We start from the raw sequence: 22597 nt of genomic DNA on the forward strand, positions 1-22597 counted from the left end.
GCAGGAGATTTAGACAGATTACAGCTGGGAGAGAGGGAATTAGAGAGAGAGGAGATGGAAGGACATTTGACAATGGGGAGTACCTACAGTACATATGGGATATGATGAGGGATATGAAGGGTTGGGTGGAAGAGGATGTTGGGGCGGGGCCTATTGTTCCGTCCTAGGCTGTTGGACAATAGATGCACCCTCACAACACAACAGGTTCATCCCATAACCAACAAATGGGTGCACTGCATGCGGTTTTGATAAAGGCCTATCTGGGCATAATATAAATACTGCCAGATTTAGCTTGGTAGCTGTGTTCTTTTGTTCAGCACAGCAGTGCATAGGCTGCACCTCCTGACAGTAGACTATACCAGCAATTTACATGGGGGGTGGGGGATAAAACCACTGGCCCCCTGCATAACCCCACGTTGCTACATCGCTAACTTGGCAGAAAACACAGGCTTGTTAGCGTCAAAACCTAGCTGGCAGACCCGTGCAAAAACGTGTCTCAGACTTAATTGTCAAAATACGCAATGCGCGTCAGTAGCCTGAGTAACACGGTCCTCCTCTATTAAAAAAAATATCGGGACAAGTCTGTTTTGCACTAAATAAGAGAAAACGCAACAATAAGCAACATATTGTTTTGAAAATGGGAGACTTGTGCCGGTCTTGGCACGGCTCCACATCTGCATAGGCTAACCGTTGTCATGTTTGTTTGCTTGCTACTGTAGGCCAGTGTAGACTACAAACCGGACAAATCAATGTAACTATGAGTGCGACTGCGAGCTCGCTAGATTTGCATTCGATACATTTTTACCTTAGTCGTTTCGTGCACAAGAGTGATTGAAGCTTCTAACAGGTTGTGTTGCACGCGGTTTGTCTATTATTAACAACACACACACACACACGCAAGGGATAAATTGCCTAGCCTGGCTTCATTTTTTTTTTTTTTTACAGACAATGCATGCTTGCTTACCAACCAACATGCGATAGATGACAAGATTATTCAGGCCTGTATAGGCTAAAACGTGACCGTTTGCGACACACACAGGCACAACATTTATTACAGACATATGACGTTTCTTGTTTAACCTCGGGTTGGTGAGAATGAATTAGAGTTGGGTGTTGAGGGGGTACTAAAAGGGAGAGTAAAACAAGAAGAGATGGATAGGCTAAATTTACATTTGGTTGTTGCGGCGTCCCGTTCTGCGGCCCGGTCGGTCGGATCAAGGGGAAATCAGTGTGTTTGGTCCTGGTGGTTGCCTTCAAGTCGAGAATTGTTCCACATTCTCTTTGTGTTTTGTCTTATTCCGTATTCGGGATATCTGCGAGAAATGAGAACGTGCGTCAAGCAAGACAAATAGATGTGTGTGTCCTCCCCGCTTCTGGCGTGTGGTCTCTGTCTTGGTCCGAATCAGAATATGACTCCCGCCCGACGTGCTGCTGTCGGATTGCTGCTTCAGCAATTTTATTTCCGAGAGGCGAAATGCTTTTGAAGTCGATGGTTCGCTCGAGTGTTTTGATTTATACTGCGAGGGCACTGCTCTTCTCGCCTTTGGCCGCCGTACAACCCTACTGATATCTGAACCGTTATGCCATATCGACCGACCCTATTGCCTGGCCGATAATATTCGATACATTCACTGTGAAGTCTTCTATGCAGATTATTTTAGGACCTGTCGTACAACTAATTTCAGTAAACAGTCTAGGGGGAAGAAGAATAAAAAAATCCTAGCGTATGCATGATACAGTCACGCTGTGGCTAAAGCGTTGCCATTAAACCGGTTACATAGCCAGTTCGCTACCACCCCTCTCTCTATCTCATCCCCCTTGCTCCCGGGTATGGTAGGCTAATATCCAAGTGTAATTGGCGGATGAGGTCGCCTCATTGGCTATGACTCCTAGGACTAGCCGTGTTGTGACAGACAACAGCTGTCCCTGGATAAAGTATTTTGCTTTTCAAGGGCAACGGACTAATAATAGACCGAGTCATTTTTCAGATCAAGCTGGCTAGGAAAAAGTCCTTTCGTTTTTTATAAAGACATCAAACTGCAAGTTGTCAAACCATGGGTTGAATTATTAACTTTGACTAATTTGGAGAATGAACGTAGCTATGCTCAATCAGATAAGACTGTACAAAGTTACACAAACAGTTGGGGTCCGCTAAACAAGCCAGCCTACCGTGCTTAAATAGGTCTATAGGCCTACAGCTCTCTAAACATCTTGGACATTAAGATGTTTATTAGCACATGGATAGAAAACACAGAAGCAATCTAAATTTGCACAACCTCTGCAGTTGGGTCAACCTCAAACTGATAAGCTGTACAATAATGTGTGATACATTTGGTAACACTTTACTGAAGGATAATACACATTTGTCATATGTATAAACTGATTATAATATCTCAGTATCACATAATTGGGGCTATAATGTAATAGGCATAATAGACAGTTATTATCAGACACGTTGAAATTGAACCTGTTGAAAAATTGCCAGAGAGAAATTACATTACAACCAACCTTTCTGAACGCGAGAAAAACAACCCTCAAAAAATAAAACACGAGGCAAAAAAAATAACAGCAGCCCTTAAATCAACAACCTGACACAATGTACAATGTAACGTTGCCCTTTGAGCCCCCTCCCCATCGATAAGCGGACAGACACCACACAGGAATATTATCCAGTGACTATCCATTTATTCATTCACTACTTTACTCTAGTTGTTTTCTTAAGAAATTCAAGTATTTGTTGGGAACACAAGTCAAAGACTTTTCCTAAAATATCATGACAAAAAAAAAACGTTTTTTTTTTTTCAAAACATCGGTTTCATATTCAGAACAATCAAAAAACACACGTATCAGTTTTTTCTCCCGTATTTCTAACATCTACATTCCCAGGTGTAGTCTCTCTCCCGTGCCTATTGATGCACAAACGGAGGATACAGACTTGCTTCCTTTCCTTCAGTAAGGGGTGTACGTCCCAAATGGCACCCTATATAGTGCAATACTTTTGACCAGGACCCTCAAAAGTAGTGCACTAGAAAGGGAATGGGTTGCCATTTGGGACGGATCCTGCCTGAAGAGAACTGGGCATGTGAAAGCAAATCCCCAACTGAGCTTCTCTCTACTACATTGCTTTAACCTGTCTTCTATCAGTGCCAATAAAGGAAAGAAGGAGAGGATGAAAAGCTGCTTTAAACTATTTAACTGCCAGAGGAAGCTCCTCCAATGAGGAAGATGTCCTTATTGGCTTCTACCTCAAGCATAGTTGGGTCATACTCCTTAGCGCACACTGTAGGAACACATTTTGCATCAAGTTTCTTATTGGACAAGTTCAAGTAGTCCCTCACAGTTTGAGTCTTTTCTTTTCGGTGCCTAGTGAATATGACCCTGCTATAAAAGGCAAACAGAGACGAGAGGACAGTGTGAGGGGGATAGAGAGAAGAAAGGAGGGTGTAAGGGAGAGAGACAGGCTCACGGTGAGCTCTTCTAAAACCCAGCCTGCTTGGACTCTCTACTAAAGACAATAGCCAAGTTGTGAAAACCCCCAAAAACTTTTTAAATGAATCACATCACAAAACAGTCCGAAATAAAAACACATTAAAACAAATAATATTTCCTAAAATCTAATTAACATCACCACAAGGAAGGTTTGTCCATGGCGACAACTCCCATTGCACTGCATCCAAATCCTCTTCCTTTAAAAAAAAAAAAATCATAAATACATACATGCAGGTTTAAGTGAAACATTTTGGCAATCCCCATCACCCCCTAGCCTACACTGCCAATAGCACCATCAAGTGGTGGGACAAGGGCCTGACCACTGCCATGACGGCAATGCCAAAAAGCACAGTACGCACAGTACGGCGTCTTCAGGATCCTCATTTTAGTTAGTACTAGCTCCAGTCAGAGGTTCAGCACACAGAGCTTTGCGGTTCCTCTTTGTGGGTAAAATAAAAGAAAAATTGAGGCACAATGTTATTGGTGAATAATATCGGTGTGTATTTGCGTGGTCGGGTCCACAGTACTTTGCAACGGAACACCTGAGCCGTGAACTCAACTGGAAATAAACCAATAAAGGAAAACCAAAACACAGCAGCATTTCACCAACACATTTCAACAAGCTGTTCTTCCTGCCACCTGTTCCTCATCCTCCTTCCCTCTCTCCAAGAGGGAGAAAGGAGGCGAGTGACGGAGAGAGTTTAAGGACAGTGATTTAGTACAAAGGAATGACATCACGTTACAGTACGTAGTAGTTGAGTTGGATCTATGTACACTTTACCCAGTAGACTCTCTCTGGGTTCCCTTTTTGACTCCAACTGTTTGAGGTAATGAGATCATTGAAGAAGAAAACTGCACATTCCCTTAAACTCTACACACGTGAGCACACACACACACACACACCGAAATGGCTGACTACTCAGTACATGGGCACAACATGTGCTCAAGCTCAAACTGCCATTCAGAGAAGCTAAATCAAACAATAAATTAAAATATAAAATAATATGATTTTAAAAACATGGGCGAGGCTCCATCTACCTCGAGTCCCAGAAGCTCCTCCCCTGCTGTGGCCCCACCCAATCAAAGAACCCGGTCAATTTGTTGTCTTGAAAATGGTTTGGTCTTATGGACAAGGGCAGATTGGGAGGGAAGATTCAAAAGTAGCACGGAGCCACGCTCAAGGCCAGAGGTTGCATTTGTAGCGCAGATCTAAGACCAGTTTACCGAAGATATTGAGAATGGGTCCAGTGAAACTAACAAACCAAATCAATAGAATCAATGATTAAAAAGGTAGGGTCATCAATGTGACATTAACATGCCTAAGTCACTGAGCGCACAGGTAAAGAGAGTATGGTATCGCCAGGAGCACGTTGCTTTTCATCATATTGCACGCGGCTGGAATGACTTAACAGAGCAGAACAATTATTCAACATAAATAATAAAACAGCTATTCCTTTGTCTCCGCCATCCACGTTGGAGCACAACACAACCAACCTCAACTCTTCTAGTAATAAATGTTTCCAATAATTTTCCTCTTCTACCAGTCTTCGCTCTTTCTTTATTCCTTTTTTTAAATTCAGCAGCACATTTTAGTTTTCAGAAATGCCTATAGCGTTGGTGTCCTCAAGTCTTCCCCAGTGTCAATAGCAGTTTTCATAGTTGGGAACTGTAGTTTTCATTGAAGGGAAATGTAGTCTTTAATAAAAGTGAGCATTTCCTCTGACAGACACTGTTCTTCTCTCGGAGAGGCTGGCGTACGGTTTCATTCACACCTCCCCTTCATCCAGAGAAACCCAAGCCTCTCTCTATTATACGGACCAAAGCTTGTCTTGTTCTTTTTATCAAACTGAATTTCCCACGATTCCTCTTGTACATGAACGACACTCCCCTTCATCTCTCCTCCTTCCTGGAGACTTTGGAGGAATGCCACGCAGTAGACCTGAGAGAGATCGAGAAAGATAAACAGAGAGAGATGTAGATAGTACATGGCAAAATAGTATTTTAAGCTGCATGTATGTTAGTTGCGTTCGTCCCTCCCTCCCTTGGTGTTCCTCACCTGATGAAGGTCTTGAAGGCAGCACTCTGGGGGTTGATGCACAGCGGCACTCGTTTCCCCTGCTGGTGCTCTGTTATGAAGTGATGGATGAGCTCTGATAGAGCGAGAGGAGAGATTGCGAGAGCGAGATTGGCCATCAATTGCAATAACAATAACAAGCTGGGTTGGAAAAAAGACAGAAGAGAAGTGACGAGAAAGAGGAGTAGAGGGAAGAGCACCAGATAGCTCCTACCTTTGCCCTGCCAGACAGAGAGCAGGCTGTTATCGTAGCTGTGGCTGAAGTTGCGGTCGGCGGGCGGTTCAAAGTCCCGCGTGTACACACGCCCGCTGGGCACCGAGTAGCAGCACTGGCACATGCACGTGTGGTAGCGCAGACGGCCCTCGTCCAGGTAAGGGTGGGAGAGGGCGTCGCTGCCCGAGATCCGTTTGGCCTGAGTCACACACACATGGAGAGAAAGTTGGTCCCCCTCTAATCTTGTATTTTCTCCCTTACTGTAGCTAACTACATTTTTCAGCTCTTGCTTGAATGTCCCTATAAAAAAAAAAAGAGGAAGCCTTTAGAGTGACGGTTCTCTATAGACTTTTGTCTGTACTCACCGGATCAAACACCAGCATACGACACAACAGGTGCACGGCCTCGTGGGTCGCCCCGTCCGACAGCATGTATAACACAGAGAGTGACGGCTGAGGGGGAAGGTGGGGGGAGAGAGAGAGAGATTTCACATCATGAACTGCTGCACCTAGTTTTAGATAAGGATTGTGGGTAGGGTATAGATCATATCTGGGCCCGGTTTCCCAAAAGCATCTTAAGGCTAAGTTCACCAATGAACTTAGTCTTTCAAGATGCTTTTGGGAAACTGGGCCATGAGCAGTAATATTTTGGCACCCTTGCACGTTTCTCTATTTCTTCCAAAATATTTTTGGAGGGTATTAACATAAACACGTTCAGCATCTCCTGGCTTGCACGCATAGCCTACAATCAAAGTACAAAAAGTACAAGAAATGAATTTAATATAGCGTACATCACAATAAATCCATTATTTATTTTAGACAGGCCGAAAGAAACGAAGAAAATGTAGCCTACTTCAGAAGAACAGATTAGCACATTCTGAGTAGGCCCTGGTCTGGCTATGGGCTCGACTAGCTCAGCTCATTTAGCAGACAAGATTAGCTTAGAATTCCGTGGCATTATTTTAAAGTATGAAGAATACAATTGAACATAGCTGAATATCATAGAAAGCTATGAACCCCCCCCCAAACAATTTCAGAGGGAGTGACACATGCAGCTATTCTGTGTTGAGCAGTTAAAGAAACGGGTGCTCCTATATGTTTAATTTAGAGTTATTTATGCAACTTTTGTTGTTATAAACTTTGAATGGATTACAAATCTAAACATACAGCCTAAGGCTGCATGACGGGACTAATGATGATTTGAAAAAAGTTGCATGAAAAGGCATGAGTTTTCGTAAACTGCACATTCTTCATCAATCTCTCATTCACAATGTGACAAGCACTTCATAACATTCTGACCCATCAGACTATTCTTCATTTAAATCTGGTCGTTACATATAGCCTACTAATATACACTACATGATCAAAAGTATGTGGACACCTGGTCTTCAAAAATCTAAATCCAAAACCATGGGTTTTGGTCCCCCCTTTGCTGCTATAACAGCCTCCACTCTTCTGGGAAGTCTTTCCACTAGATGTTGGAACATTGCTGCAGGGACATGCTTCCATTCAGCCACAAGAGCATTAGTTGAGGTCGGGCACGGATGTTGGGCGATTAGGCCTGGCTCGCAGTCAGCATTCCAATTCATTCCAAAGATGTTTGATGGGGTCGAAGTTCTTCCACACTGATCTCGACAAACCATTTCTGTATAGACCTCGTTTTGTGCACGGGGCATTGTCATGCTGAAACAGGAAAGGGCCTTCCCCAAACTTTTGGAAGCAGAATCGTCTAGAATGTCATTGTATGTTGTAGCATAAGATTTCCCTTCACTGGAACATGAAAAACACCCCATGACCATTATTCATCCACCAAACTTGACAGTTGGCACTATGCATTGGGGCAGGTAGCGTTCTCCTGGCATCCGCCAAACCTAGATAAGTCCGCCGGACTGCCAGATGGTGAAGCGTGATTCATCACTCCAGAGTACGCATTTCCACTGCTCCTGAGTCCAATGCAGTGAGCTTTACAACACACCAGCCGATGCTTGGCGTTGTGCATGGTGATCTTAGGCTTGTGTGCAGCGTCTCAGCCATGGAAACCCATTTCACAATGCTCCCGAAGAGCAGTTATTGTGCTGACGTTGCTTCCAGAGGCAGTTTGGAACTCGGTAGTGAGTGTTGCAACCGAGGACAGACTGTTCTGTGAGCTTGTGTGGCCAACCCCTTCGCGCTGAGCCATTGTTGCTCCTAGACGTTTCCACTTCACAATAACAGCACTTACAGTTTACTGGAACAGCTCTAGTAGCGCAGAATTTTAACGAACTGACTTGTTGGAAAGGTGGCATCCTATGACGGTGTTACGTTGAAAGTCACTGAGCACTTCAATAAGGCCCTTCTACTTGCCAATGTTTATCTATGGAGATTGCATGGCTGTGTGCTTGATTTTATATACAGTGGGGAAAAAAAGTATTTAGTCAACCACCAATTGTGCAAGTTCTCCCACTTAAAAAGATGAGAGGCCTGTAATTGTCATCATAGGTACATTTCAACTATGACAGACAAAATGAGAAAAATCCAGAAAATCACATTGTAGGATTTTTAATGAATTTATTTGCAAATTATGATGGAAAATAAGTATTTGGTCACCTACAAACAAGCAAGATTTCTGGCTCTCACAGACCTGTAACTTATTCTTTAAGAGGTTCCTCTGTCCTCCACTCGTTACCTGTATTAAATGGCACCTGTTTGAACTTGTCATCAGTATAAAAGACACCTGTCCACAACCTCAAACAGTCACACTCCAAACTCCACTATGGCCAAGACCAAAGAGCTGTCAAAGGACACCAGAAACAAAATTGTAGACCTGCACCAGGCTGGGAAGACTGCATCTGCAATAGTTAAGCAGCTTGGTTTGAAGAAATCAACTGTGGGAGAAATTATTAGGAAATGGAAGACATACAAGACCACTGATAATCTCCCTCGATCTGGGGCTCCACGCAAGATCTCACCCCATGGGGGTGGTCTCACCCCGTGAATGACCTGCAGAGAGCTGGGACCAAAGTAAACAAAGCCTACCATCAGTAACACACTACGCCGCCAGGGACTCAAATCCTGCAGTGCCAGACGTGTCCCCCTGCTTAAGCCAGTACATTTCCAGGCCCATCTGAAGTTTGCTAGAAAGCATTTGAATGATCCAGAAGAAGATTGGGAGAATGTCATATGGTCAGATGAAACCAAAATATAACCTTTTGGTAAAAACTCAACTCGTCGTGTTTGGAGGACAAAGAATGCTGAGTTGCATCCAAAGAACACCATACCTACTGTGAAGCATGGGGGTGGAAACATCATGCTTTGGAGCTGTTTTTCTGCAAAGGGACCAGGACGACTGATCCGTGTAAAGGAAAGAATGAATGGGGCCATGTATCGTGAGATTTGGAGTGAAAACCTCCTTCCATCAGCAAGGGCATTGAAGATGAAACGTGGCTGGGTCTTTCAGCATGACAATGATTCCAAACACACCGCCCAGGCAACGAAGGAGTGGCCTAGCCAGTCTCCAGATCTCAACCCCATAGAAAATCTTTGGAGGGAGTTGAAAGTCCTTGTTGCCCAGCAACAGCCCCAAAACATCACTGCTCTAGAGGAGATCTGCATGGAGGAATGGGCCAAAATACCAGCAGTGTGTGATAACCTTGTGAAGACTTACAGAAAACATTTGACCTCTGTCATTGCCAACAAAGGGTATATAACAAAGCATTGAGATAAACTTTTGTTATTGACCAAATACTTATTTTCCACCATAATTTGCAAATAAATTCATTAAATCCTACAATGTGATTTTCTGGATTTTTTTCCTTCTCATTTTGTCTGCCATAGTTGAAGTGTACCTATGATGAAAATTACAGGCCTCTCTCATCTTTAAGTGGGAGAACTTGCACAATTGGTGGCTGACTAAATACTTTTTTGCCCCACTGTACCTGTCAGCAACAGCTGGCTGAAATAGCCGAATCTATCATATATATATATATATATATATATATATATATATATATAGTGCATGTTGTTGAATTACTTTTGATTTAGAATGGTCCACAAAAAAATATAATACTTGTAATCCGTTGCCTGCACTGGACGTTACGTTAGGGGAAGATAAGCTTTCCCGAAAGTAAATTGATTTAAAATTGCCAAAATTATACAGAGAAATAAATAAAAAAATAGGAAGCATTGATTTGCCATGCATTGAATGTTATTTTTTTGCTAACACTGATTTGAGTTATATTGTTAGCCTAAATTATGACTATGCAATCTATTCATCACATGACAAATAGTAGGCTCTCTTACATAAGTCTGCAAAAGCGATTATGCATGTAATGCTTTTATTATAAAAGGAGCATTTTTATGGGGAAAATGACCTTCCCCAAAGTTAACTCACACGCCGTCTACGTATGCCAGGTAGGCTACACTGCTTGTAAAGCAGATTAAAGTGCGTCATTTTAAGAAGTGAGCAAGAAATATAGCATCACAAGAAAGCTGGAATCCTCTTAAATAGTGGCCAGTCAAAAGTCTTTACACACGCGAATGCGCAACAGCCGGGCTTATAAGAACACTTTTCACTAGGCTCTGTAGACTATGGGCTCTCCAACCGTGTTCCAGGGGTCCTATGCCTAGGCTATAGGCTACATTTGGAGTTATTTGGCCACTAGTTGTGATACAAACCTTAAAACATATAGGCCTATGGACTAGGCTACATGGTGTGTGACTATGATTATCATGCACCTGTCGGAACAGAGGCGGGAAAAAATATACATCAATAATACATGTCATCATATGCACAAATAGCAAATGGAGGACACTTTTCTTGCGGTTTATTTTCATACCAGCCAGGTAGGCTTTACTCCTGTTGTAAAGTGAAGCAATGTGCTTAATATTAGGAAAGTTGAGAAAAAAAAGTACTGTAGGCTTAGCCTACAGAAATCTGATGGGAACCTCCCTCGTCGTTTTAACAGGGGCCTTAAAAACTATTTTCTCACGCAATTGCATAGCCTATAGAAATGTTCATGGGCTCTCATGAAGTGTTCGATTTGATTTTTGATTGCATTTGCATTGCCGTCAGAGTGATTAGAATAACAATAATGACCGGCAGTTAGCAAGTTCGGTAGGCTACTGATGACAATCAGCGGCATCAGAGCGCAGTTTTGGAGAAGCCTAGATACCGTGACTAAACGGTCACATGGAATTTGATTGCAGTCATGACTCGTGACCGCAGGTGTGGTGATAATACGGTCACAGTAACAACCCTAGTTGGAAGTAAGGTGTTTTCATTTGTAAAATGCAAGCAGTAGGTAGTGAGGAGGAAGTACCGGTTTGTGAGGTCCTCTCAGGATGTGAGCTCTGGCCCCCTCACAGGCAGATGCCATGGCAGAGAGAGGAGGGGTACCCAGGAGATCAGTGATCAGATCCAACTGCGGGGTAGAGGGAGAGATGAGAGAGTGAGGGTGGGAGAGAGATTTAATTTGACAAATAACCTAAATAAATAAAAACCGACCATCCACAAGGGCCAAAAAATTAGATACACGATTTGATTATTAATTGTTAGATAAAAGTACAAATTATTGCCCAGACAGATGACACCTTTAGATGGCTTTCCCTCCTTCCTCCCTCCCAGGGTTCCCTGCCTCCCACCCCTCTACTAGGGCGGTCACAAAATTGTCAGCCGGTGACTGTCAAGCAAATAACTGTCGGTCTCACGGTAATTGACCGTTAATTAACAAACACATTTGGCATCTCCTAGCTTCCACACAAGCCACTGATGCAGATCTTTTGGAGCATCTACATTTTAAAATGTTTATAAATCCATGTAATATAGCCTACACCTTCACAATAAATCCATAATTGATTTTAGACCTGTCTAAAGCAGCATGATATTTAGTCTATTTCAGAAGAACAGAATAGCATACTCTTGAGTTGTCCTTATGTTTGGTCCTGATCTGGCTATGCCAAAATGGCTGTAGGCTACACTAGTTCATTTAGCAGACAAAATTTGCTTAGAATTCAGTGCCATTATTTTATATTATGAAGAATACAATTGAACAAAGCTGAATAAAATAGAAAGTATATTTTCTCCAAACGATTTGAGGGAGTACCCACACAAGGCTATTCTGTGTTAACAAAGCAATATACTCCTGTTTAATTTAGAGTTATTAAATGTAACTTTAGTTCTACAAATGTTGGGCTAAATACACTATTTTTTTGAGCAAAGGGAACACTAAAATAACATCCTAGATCTGAATGAAATATTCTTATTAAATACTTTTTTCTTTAAATAGTTGAATGTGCTGACAACAAAATCACACAAAAATTAGCAATGGAAATCAAATTTATCCACCCATGGAGGTATGGATTTGGAGTCACACTCAAAATTAAAGTGGAAAACCACACTACAGGCTGATCCAACTTTGATGTAATGTCCTTAAAACAAGTCAAAATGAGGCTCAGTAGTGTGTGTGGCCTCCACGTGCCAGTATGACCTCCCTACAACGCCTGGGCATGCTCTTGTTGAGGTGGCGGATGGTCTCCTGAGGGATCTCTTCCCAGACCTGGACTAAAGCATCCGCCAACTCCTGGACAGTCTGTGGTGCAACGTGGCGTTGGTGGATGGAGCGAGACATGATGTCCCAGATGTGCTCAATTGGATTCAGGTCTGGGGAACGGGCGGGCCAGTCCATAGCATCAATGCCTTCCTCTTGCAGGAACTGCTGACACACTCCAGCCACATGAGGTCGAGCATTGTCTTGCATTAGGAGGAACCAAGGGCCAACCGCACCAGCATATGGTCTCACAAGGGGTCGAGGATCTCATCTCGGTACCTAATGGCAGTCAGGCTACCTCTGGCGAGCACATGGAGGGCTGTGCGGCCCCCCCCAAAGAAATGCCACCCCACACCATGACTGACCCACCACCAAACCGGTCATGCTGGAGGATGTTGCAGGCAGCAGAACGTTCTCCACGGTGTCTCCAGACTGTCACATGTGCTCAGTGTGAACCTGCTTTCATCTGTGAAGAGCACAGGGCGCCAGTTGCAAATTTGCCAATCTTGGTGTTCTCTGGCAAATGCCAAACGTCCTGCAAGGTGTTGGGCTGTAAGCACAACCCCCACCTGTGGACGTCAGGCCCTTATACCACCCTCATGGAGTCTGTTTCTGACCGTTTGAGCAGACACATGCACATTTGTGGCCTGCTGCAGGTCCTTTTGCAGGGCTCTGGCAGTGCTCCTTCTGCTCCTCCTTGCACAAAGGCGGAGGTAGCGGTCCTGCTGCTGGGTTGTTGCCCTCCTAAGGCTTCCTCCACGTCTCCTGATGTACTGGCCTGTCTCCTGGTAGCGCCTCCATGCTCTGGACACTACGCTGACAGACACAGCAAACCTTCTTGCCACAGCTCGAATTGATGTGCCATCCTGGATGAGCTGCACTACCTGAGCCAGTTGTGTGGGTTGTAGACTCCGTCTCATGCTACCACTAGAGTGAAAGCACCGCCAGCATTCAAGTGACCAAAACATCAGCCAGGAAGCATAGGAACTGAGAAGTTGCCTGTGGTCCCACCTGCAGAACCACTCCTTTATTGGGAGTGTATTGCTAAATGCCTATAATTTCCACCTGTTGTCTATTCCATTTGCACAACAGCATGTGTCATTTATTGTCAATCAGTGTTGCTTCCTAAGTGGACAGTTTGATTTCACAGAAGTGTGATTGACTTGGAGTTACATTGTGTTGTTTAAGTGTTCCCTTTATTTTTTTGAGCAGTGTATTTAGATTTGTAATACATTGCAAGGCTGCATGATGCAAATAATGATGATTTGAAAAAAAGTTGCTAGAAAAAAGGAATGAGCTCAATTGTTTTTTCTGCAGGCTATACACACACTTCATCAGTTTCTCATTCACAATTTGATAAGCATTTAATAATGCCTCAAATTTCACAGTGGTGTCCCCTTTGTTTGGCTGTAATACACCCTAAAAAAATCCATGCCTGTAGCGGCCAGTGGCCGTTGTGCCCTTGGCCCGGAGTGCTGCGTTGTGCCCTTCTCCCTGAGTGCTACTGATGCACCTCTCACTCACATTGCTCTCCATCACGTGATCGGGTCTTTCTCACAGGCTACAAGTGAAGACCAACACATCGGGGATGCAACTGCGTGTCCTTATTAAATTCCGAGGTGCATATTAACGATATTGGAAGAACTGTCCACATTAACTTTAATCAGCCAATAAGATGAGTAGCCCTAACGAACAGCAAAAGCACTAGCTTATGCCAATCTGCTATACCCCATAGTACAAGACTATTCTTATTCGTGCGAGAAATACATAAAAAGAATCATGTTTTACTCAATGTGGCTGACACAACAGATCAGAACATTTAGCTTAAAATGTTGATAAACTATTAGGCAATTTCTTCACATTATAAGCACAGGAATACGCACACGGCAGTAGGCTATAAGCGCGAATGTACCATTAGCGGGAAAACACCATTCTCAAAAGTAACCGCAAATGCGATTATGCATGTAATGCTTTTATGTATGCCAGTTAGGCTCCACACCCCTTGTAAAACAAATAAATGTGCTTAATTTTAAGAAGTAATTTAGCCACTTCAGTTGTGATACAAACCTTATCAAAACATATAGGCCTATGGGTTAGGCTCCATGAGGTGTGCGACTATGATTCGAAAAAGTCGCATCATTCACAAGTGATAATATATAATTCACAAGTGATAATAATATTGTCACCCATCAGACTATTCTTAATTAAATCTGGTCTTTACATATATTAAATAATATACAGTACCGGTCAAAAGTTTGGCCAAATTCAAATTACATGACTAAAAATATTTAATTTTCATGAAATCACAAGTGCAATATAGCAAAACACACCTTTGCTTGTTGTTAATCCACCTGGCGTGTCAGATTTCAAAAAAGCTTTACAGCAATGTTAGGACATCTCTCTCAGCAGACAAAACATTACAAACAGCTAGCAGCAAAGTAGATTGGTCACGAAAGTCAGAAAGTCAGAAAGGTCAGAAAAGCAATAAAATAAATCTCTTACCTTTGATGATTTTTAGATGTTTGCACTCACGAGGCTCCCAGTTACACAATAAATGTTCCTTTTGTTTGATAAAGATGATTTTTATATCCAAATACCTCCATTTGGTTGGCGTGTTATGTTCAGAAATCCACAGGCTCGAGCGGTCACGACGGGGCAGACGAAAATTCCAAATAGTATCCATAAAGTTCGTAGAAACATGTCAAACATTTTTTATAATCAATCCTCAGGTTGTTTTTATAATAAATAATCAATAATATTTCAACCGGACCGTAGTTTTTTCCAATAGGAGAGAGAGAGAAAATGTCTGCTCCAAGCTGTTGCGCATGCAAAACTCTGCTGGCACCCAGCCATCCACTGACGCGATGTGATTGCTTGCTGATTTTTCAGAATAAAAGCCTGAAACTATGTCTAAAGACGGTTCACACCATGTGGAAGCCAAAGAGAAAGGATTCTGGTTGATATCCCTTTAAAATGGAGGTACGGCATGCAATGGAACAGGGAGATTCGTTTCTCTTAGGCACTTCCTTGTTGGATTTTCTTCAGGTTTTCCCCTGCGATATCAGTTCTGTTATACTCAGACAATAATTTGACAGTTTTGGAAACTTTAGAGTGTTTTCTATCCAAATCTGACAATATATGCATATTCTAAATTCTGGGCCTGAAAAATAGGTAGTTTCATTTGGGTACGTTTTTCATCCAAACATCAAAATACTGCCCCCTACACTCAACAGGTTAAGACATGAAGATCAGTCAATCCAGAAAATGTCAAGAACTTTGAAAGTTTCTACAAGTGCAGTTGAAAAAACCATCAAGCGCTATGATGAAACTGGCTCTCATGAGGACCGCCACAGGAATGGAAGACCCAGAGTTACCTCTGCTGCAGAGGATAAGTTCATTAGGAGTTACCAGCCTCAGAAATTGCAGCCCAAATAAATGCTTCAGAGTTCAAGTAACAGACACAGCTCAACATCAACTGTTCAGTGGAGACTGCGTGAATCAGGCCTTCATGGTCAAATTGCTGCAAAGAAACCACTACTAAAGGACACCTCTCAAACAGCTTCATGAGGAATGCTTTTTTATTGAATACCAAGTGTGCAAAGCTGTCAACAAGGCAAAGGGTGGCTACTTTGAAGAATATAAAATATATTTTTGATTTGTTTAACACTTTTTGGGTTACTACATGATTCCATACGTGTTATGTCATTGTTTCGATGTCTTATTATTCTACAATGTAGAAAATAGTAAAAAATAAAGAAAAACCCTGGAATGAGTAGGTGAGTGGAAACTTCTGATTGGTACGGTTTGTATCGAAACAGGGGCAGAAATACATGTCATCTATGCACTTAAATAGCGAATGGTGGACACTTTTCCTGTGGTTCATTTTCATGCCAGCCAAAGATAAGCAATTGGCTTAATATTAGGAAAGTTGAGAAATAAATAGCTCATGGGAGCTCATGAAGTGTTTGAATAGATTTTCGATTACATTGGCATTGATGCCAGAGTGATTAGAGGGACAATAGAGTGCTGAGTACCAGGCAGTTAGCAAGTTTGGTAGGCTACTAATGACCATCAACAGCATCAGAGCTTGGAGAAGCCTAACTACCGTGATCAAACGGTCACATTGAATTCGACTGCCTTCATGACCTTCGTGACCGCCGATGTGGCGGTAATACAGTTACCGCAACAGCCCTACCTGTTGTATGGGGCTCTGGGCCTGGAACAGGATGCGTCGACCCAGTAGTTCGGCGAAGATGCAGCCCACCGACCAGACGTCTATGGCAGAGCCATAATGGCGGCTGCCCATCAGCACCTCAGGAGCCCGGTAGTACTGAGTCACCACCTCCTGGGTCATGTGACGAGACTGGTCCGGCTCCTCCACACGTGCCAGCCCAAAGTCACAGATCTGAGAGAGGGGGAGGGAAGGAGAGAGAGAGAGACAGAGGTGAGTGGAAGAGGGGGAATATAGTTACATGATAATAACATACACCGAGTATACAAAACATTAAGAACACCTGCTCTTTGACATGACAGACTGACCAGGTGAAAGCTACCTTTTTGATGTCACTTGTTAAATCCACTTCAAATCAGTGTAGATGGAGAATTTTTTTAAAGCCTTGAGACAATTGAGACATGGATTGTGTGTGTGTGCCATTCAGAGGCTGAATAATGGGCAAGACAAGAGATTGAAATGCTTCTGAACAGGGTATGGTAGTAGGTGCCAGGTGGAACAGTTTCAGTGTGTCAAGAACTGCAAAGCGGCAGGGTTTTTCATACTCAACAGTTTCCCATGTGTGTCAAGAATGGTCGACCACCCTAAGGACATCCAGCCAACTAGACAACTGTGGGAAGCATTGAAGTCAACATGGGCCAGCATCCCTGTGGAATGCATTCAACACCTTGTAGAGTTCATGACCTGATGAACTGAGGCTGTTCTGAGGGCAAAAGGTGTGGGGGGCAACTCAATATTAGGAAGGTGTTTGTAATGTTTGGTATACCCAGTGTAGGTTGACCACTGTAAGTACAGCATAATACACTTGTATGTTTGTGAAAAGGTGTAGATTATATTCTTCAGCCCATATTGATCTCTACTATGAAATGTTTTTCTGTGCCAGGCATCATGCTTTTTTTGTCATATCTTTTGCGGAAGTTCAGACACACAGATTCACATTCATACATGCGGACACACGCCTAAACAAACGTGTACACACACAGTTACCTTTAGCAGGCAATTGCTGTTGACTAACAGGTTCCCAGGTTTGATGTCCCTGTGCAGGATGCTAGCAGAATGCAGGTACTTCAGCCCTGAGTGAAGGAGAATCACTGTTACTCATAACAGTCCAAATATAGCCCCTAGCCAATTCCCCTTCAGTGTTTGCAGTCAATGACAACATGAATCCGTCAATATGGCTCCATCACATGAAACAAGCTGGCTCCTTTAACCCTGCAAACCAAGAAAGGATAGGGGGGAAAACTCACAAATGGGTTGTTTTTAGGCTCAGCAGTCAACCTTTAACCTTGACTTCCAACTCCATTCCAACACAGCGCCTTTCCCTACTCCTCCCTCCATCCCACTCACCTCTGAGGATCTGGTAGAGGAACACTTTGATGTGGTCGGTGGTGAGGGGCTGGGGAGACACGATGACTTTATGGAGGTCACTCTGCATCAGCTCAGTGATCACGTAGCTAGTCAGGCATTGCCCGTGGTCAAGGAAACAGACATCTATTGGATGTGGCTGGAGCACATAGATGGAGTATTAAGCTTTCTTCTATCTATAGTCAAGTTAAATGTAGCTATCTATCATAACACATGACTATCCCTAATGGTATCATCTCGGCTGAGGTTTATCTTGATGTAGAATGTATTATGTAGATTCAGACTGTTTTGAAAGGAGGAGGACATGATAATACATAGAGAAACTGGGACAGAGAAAGTGCACGAGTGAACAATGGCTGACACATAACAGTCATGTGTGCGTGTGTGTGTGTGCACGTGAACTTGCATGTGAAGGATACATTTCCTCGAAGCAGTCGATCTGCGGAGGCTGCAGAATGTCCAGCGCTGACAACACCTGTAAACACACATCATCATCATCATCCTTCTCGTTGTTTTAATGATTAGAGCTCTAAAAGACAAAACAGACAGGTGAACGGTTAAAAGCAGTGAGTGGCCATCCTATCTTTGGCCGTCATTTCGTGTTCATTTTCTGATGATTGTACACGTTGAATCGCCACTGCTTGTCAACACTCAGCAAGTGATCTAGCGTCCACAGCCGACATTTGATATGGCACTTCTCGTCCTTAAGTGTCTAAACTATAACAAACCTCTAACTTCACAGTGCTATTTGTCGAGCTAGCCTCTGTATGGAAACATATCAATGAGCAGTGGGGAGATGCATCGCTATGTCTTATGCCTCTATTATGGATGCAATACTGTATGAAAATGTCTCAAAATGGCACCTTACCCCAGTCCAAAGTATAGGAAATAGGGTGCCATTTAGGATGCATCCTGTATGTGTTGTGCAGTCCTGTGTATAGATGTTAGAGGTCGACCGATTAATCGGAATGGCCGATTAATTAGGGCCGATTTCAAGTTTTCATAACAATCGAAAATTGGTATTTTTGGACACCAATTTTGCCGATTCACCAAAAAGTTGTTTATTTTTAAAACAACTTTATTTAACGAGGCAAGTCAGTTAAGACCACGTTCTTATTTTCAATGACAGCCTAGGAACAGTGGGTTAACGCCTGGTTCAGGGGCAGAACGACAGAGTTTTACCTTGTCAGCTCAGGGATTCAATCTTGCAACCTTACGGTTAACTAGTCCAACGCTCTAACCACCTGCCTCACGAGGAGCCTGCCTGTTATGCGAATGCAGTAAGAAGCAAAGGTAAGTTGCTAGCTAGCAATCAAATTATCTCATAAAAAACAATCAATCATAATCACTAGTTTTAACTACACACGGTTGATGATATTACTAGTTTATCTAGCGTGTCCTGCGTTGCATATAATCGATGCGGTGCGCATACGCGAAAAAGGACTGTCGTTGCTCCAATGTGTACCTAACCATAAACATCAATGCCTTTCTTAAAATCAATACACAGAAGTATATATTTTTAAACCTGCATATTTAGCTAAAAGAAAGGTTAGCAGGCAATATTAACCAGGTGAAATTGTGTCACTTGTCTTGCGTTCATTTCACGCAGAGTCAGGGTATATGCAACAGTTTGGGCTTCCAGGCTCATTGCGAACTAATTTGCCAGAATTTAACGTAATTATGACACAACATTGAAGGTTGTGCAATGTAACAGCAATATTTAGACTTAGGGATGCCATCCGTTAGATAAAATACGGAACAGTTCCGTATTTCACTGAAAGAATAAACGTTTTGTTTTCGAAATGATAGTTTCCGGATTCAACCATATTAATGACCTACTTCTGTATTTCTGTGTGTTATGTTATAATTAAGTCTATGATTTGATAGAGCAGTCTGACTGAGCGAAGGTAGGCACAAGCAGGCTCGTAAGCATTCATTCAAACAGCACTTTCGTGCTTTTTGCCAGCAGCTCTTCGCAATGCTTCAAGCATTGCGCTGCTTATGACTTCAAGCCTATCAACTCCCGAGATTAGGCTGGTGTAACCGATGTGAAATGGCTAGCTAGTTAGCGGAGTGCGCGCTAATAGCGTTTCAAACGTCACTCGCTCTGAGACTTGAGAGTAGTTGTTCCCCTTGCTCTGCATGGGTAACGCTGCTTCTGGGGTGGCTGTTGTCGATGTGTTCCTGGTTCGAGCCCAGGTAGGAACGAGGAGAGGGACAGAAGCTACACTGTTACACTGGCAATACTAAAGTGCCTATAAGAACATCCAATAGTCAAAGGTATATGAAATACAAATCGTATAGAGAGAAATAGTCCTATAATTCCTATAATAACTACAACCTAAAACTTCTTGCCTGGGAATATTGAAGACTCATGTTAAAAGGAACCACCAGCGTTCATATGTTCTCATGTTCTGAGCAAGGACCTTAAACGTTAGCTTTTTTACATGGCACATATTGCACTTTTACTTTCTTCTCCAACACTTTGTATTTGCATTATTTAAACCAAATTGAACATCTCATTATTTATTTGAGGCTAAATTTATTTTATTGATGTATTATATTAGTTAGTTAAAATAGTTCAAATAAGTGTTCATTCAGTATTGTTGTAATTGTCATTATTACAAATAAATAAAAAATATTTGTAAGATCGGCCGATTAATCGGTATCAGCTTTTTTTGGTCCTCCAATAAATCGGTATTGGCGTTACAATCATAAATCGGGCGACCTCTAATAGATGTATGGCTATCCATTCTTACGTTGTCGTGTTTGAAGAAGCAGAGCATCCTCAGCTCTCTGAAGACCCTCTTACATGAGACTAGGTTCTGGAAGACATTGGGCATCTTCTTCAGGGCTACCTTACGCCCGTCACGAGGGTCTGTCACTGACCTGCAGGGGCAAGATGGAGGGGTCTGTTTGCACTGGTAACCAATGGCGAGGACACGTGCATGCGCACACACAGTATGTCTATTTTATTCCCCTGTTAGATACACACCCTTTTTGGATGGGTGGAAATCAGTGGAAATCAGTCTTCATTCTTATTTGAAATGGCCCAACTTACCAGACCACACCAAATGCGCCATAACCGATAGGTCGATCAGGCTCCATCTCAGCAGGGCTTGGCACTTCACTGGCAGGACTACTGTGAGGCTGTGGTACAGCGGCCCCACCACCGGTGCTTCCCCCAAGAGACGTCGGGTGTCGAGGCGTCCCCGCAGGTGCAGTGGGTCCAGTTAGACTTGGAGTTGCACTGAGGCCCGTGGAAGTGGATCCAGTTGAGGTGTTGACGCAAAAATACTTGTTATGCCCCAACTCAGATCCGGGGAACAGGTTACCACATACTGTCTGCTGCAGGCCTGTACCATGGAATGCCATTCTATTTCAAACCCCTATCAGAAGGGTTCGTTTGGGAGCTATGTCTAATACTGTACTCGCTTTGAGCGTTGCATGCATTACATATACATGAACCGAGAGCTTGACTTCAGTATTCTATGCAGGCATGGTTGTGACTCTGTTCCTTGCTTGTAGAACATGCAACAGAGAATGTAAACCATGTCTGATATGGCTAGCAGCTATCTTGTTAGCTATATAATAACATGAGCAGTGTTATTTAGCTTGCTATTAGACTATTGTCGTGGAATCATCATTATTGGCTTTAGTGAGGTAGGTAACGTTAGGTCACGACAGAAAACCAAAAGTATAACGTCAGCAGTGTGATCGAAAACACTTTCGGGTCCAGAAATTCCTGAGGTATATCGACACAAACGCTATCTAATTGACCAGCGATCACATAATCAATCAACCAGTCTGGCTGGAGAAAGCAATGCCTATCACTGTTAATACATTTGTGCTTTCTGTTTTGTGGCCTAATTTTACGATGAGTAAGAAGTCTCCCCTTATCTAACAATGCTATGTTACATTACCTGGCTACCAGTTCGCACTACATTAGTTTATTGCCCCGGGCTCAGATAGTTAACATCAACCAGACAAAGGTTGCTAACGAGCTAGCTAAACCGAAAAGTACACACACCTGTGTTTGCATACACTAGCTTATGTTAAAGCTAACCAGTTTCAGAGGTAGCTAAATAAAAAAAAATAAAAAAGGTAGCAAACACCAGGTTCTTCCAGCTCGAGTTGTCGGTCAATGAAATTCAGATTTGTAGAACGTTAACTAGCTGGCATTAGACCGAATGCTAACCAGCTGTTCCATGGCCCATTTAAGACAGCCGGGTATTTAGCTAGCAGACTTTCGTGACCTATATATTTGCTTTGACCAAAAAACACTTTCAGTAGACGAAACGAAATGAACGAAAAACCAACCCGCGTGGTTCGCAGCGCGAAGAAGTCCTCTTTTGATTTTACACAACGAAAGTCAGTTTTGCATCACTAACGTTAGCGGAATAACGTTAGCCGGGGTTGCCAGCTAGCTAAATTGCTAACAAGCTAGCCCTATCAAACCCACTGATAGAAAATGAAAAGTGCCAAGAGAAATTAAACCAGCTACTGTGTGATATAATTTAATCGCTCTTCTCTATGTCATCTGCTAACCATTTCTTCCGAATGATCCCTTTCTTTCTTGGAAATCAGCTGTTTGAAGTAGTGGAATAGTGAGTAGGAGGAGTTGGGAGGGGGGGAGGGGGGGGGGGTGGATAGCAAAGGACAGGAGAAAAGGTGGGGGAGGGTTAGACCACTGGTGTAAGC

At 42.9% G+C, this 22597-nt stretch overlaps 1 protein-coding gene across 1 annotated transcript; it reads right to left on the bottom strand.

The window, feature by feature from the left end:
* Positions 1 to 2521: 2521 nt before the first annotated feature.
* On the bottom strand, positions 2522 to 22511 carry LOC139420965 (serine/threonine-protein kinase NLK2-like). The gene is made up of 11 exons (XM_071171407.1): positions 20958 to 22511; positions 20656 to 20785; positions 18316 to 18371; positions 17879 to 17985; positions 17519 to 17604; positions 16496 to 16705; positions 11074 to 11175; positions 6143 to 6229; positions 5778 to 5976; positions 5546 to 5639; positions 2522 to 5428 (listed from the first exon to the last, which is right to left on the bottom strand). The coding sequence occupies exons 1-11, from the start codon at positions 21269 to 21271 to the stop codon at positions 5380 to 5382; spliced, it is 1434 nt and encodes a 477-aa protein (XP_071027508.1). The 5' UTR covers positions 21272 to 22511; the 3' UTR covers positions 2522 to 5379.
* Positions 22512 to 22597: the final 86 nt, after the last annotated feature.

The sequence above is a fragment of the Oncorhynchus clarkii genome, chromosome 12 (genome assembly GCF_045791955.1).
Source record: "Oncorhynchus clarkii lewisi isolate Uvic-CL-2024 chromosome 12, UVic_Ocla_1.0, whole genome shotgun sequence".
Lineage (NCBI taxonomy): Eukaryota > Metazoa > Chordata > Actinopteri > Salmoniformes > Salmonidae > Oncorhynchus > Oncorhynchus clarkii.

What these genes read in the sequence shown, in the direction of transcription:
- LOC139420965 (XM_071171407.1), bottom strand. Translation starts at nt 21,271, where the DNA reads ATGGCATTCCATGGTACAGGCCTGCAGCAGACAGTATGTGGTAACCTG. An exon ending in CCCAGAGCCCCATACAACAG is followed by an intron (nt 11,176 to 16,495) that starts GTAGGGCTGTTG and finishes TCTACCCCGCAG; the next exon opens with TTGGATCTGATCACTGATCT. An exon ending in GCCTTCAAGACCTTCATCAG is followed by an intron (nt 5,429 to 5,545) that starts GTGAGGAACACC and finishes GATCTCTCTCAG; the next exon opens with GTCTACTGCGTGGCATTCCT.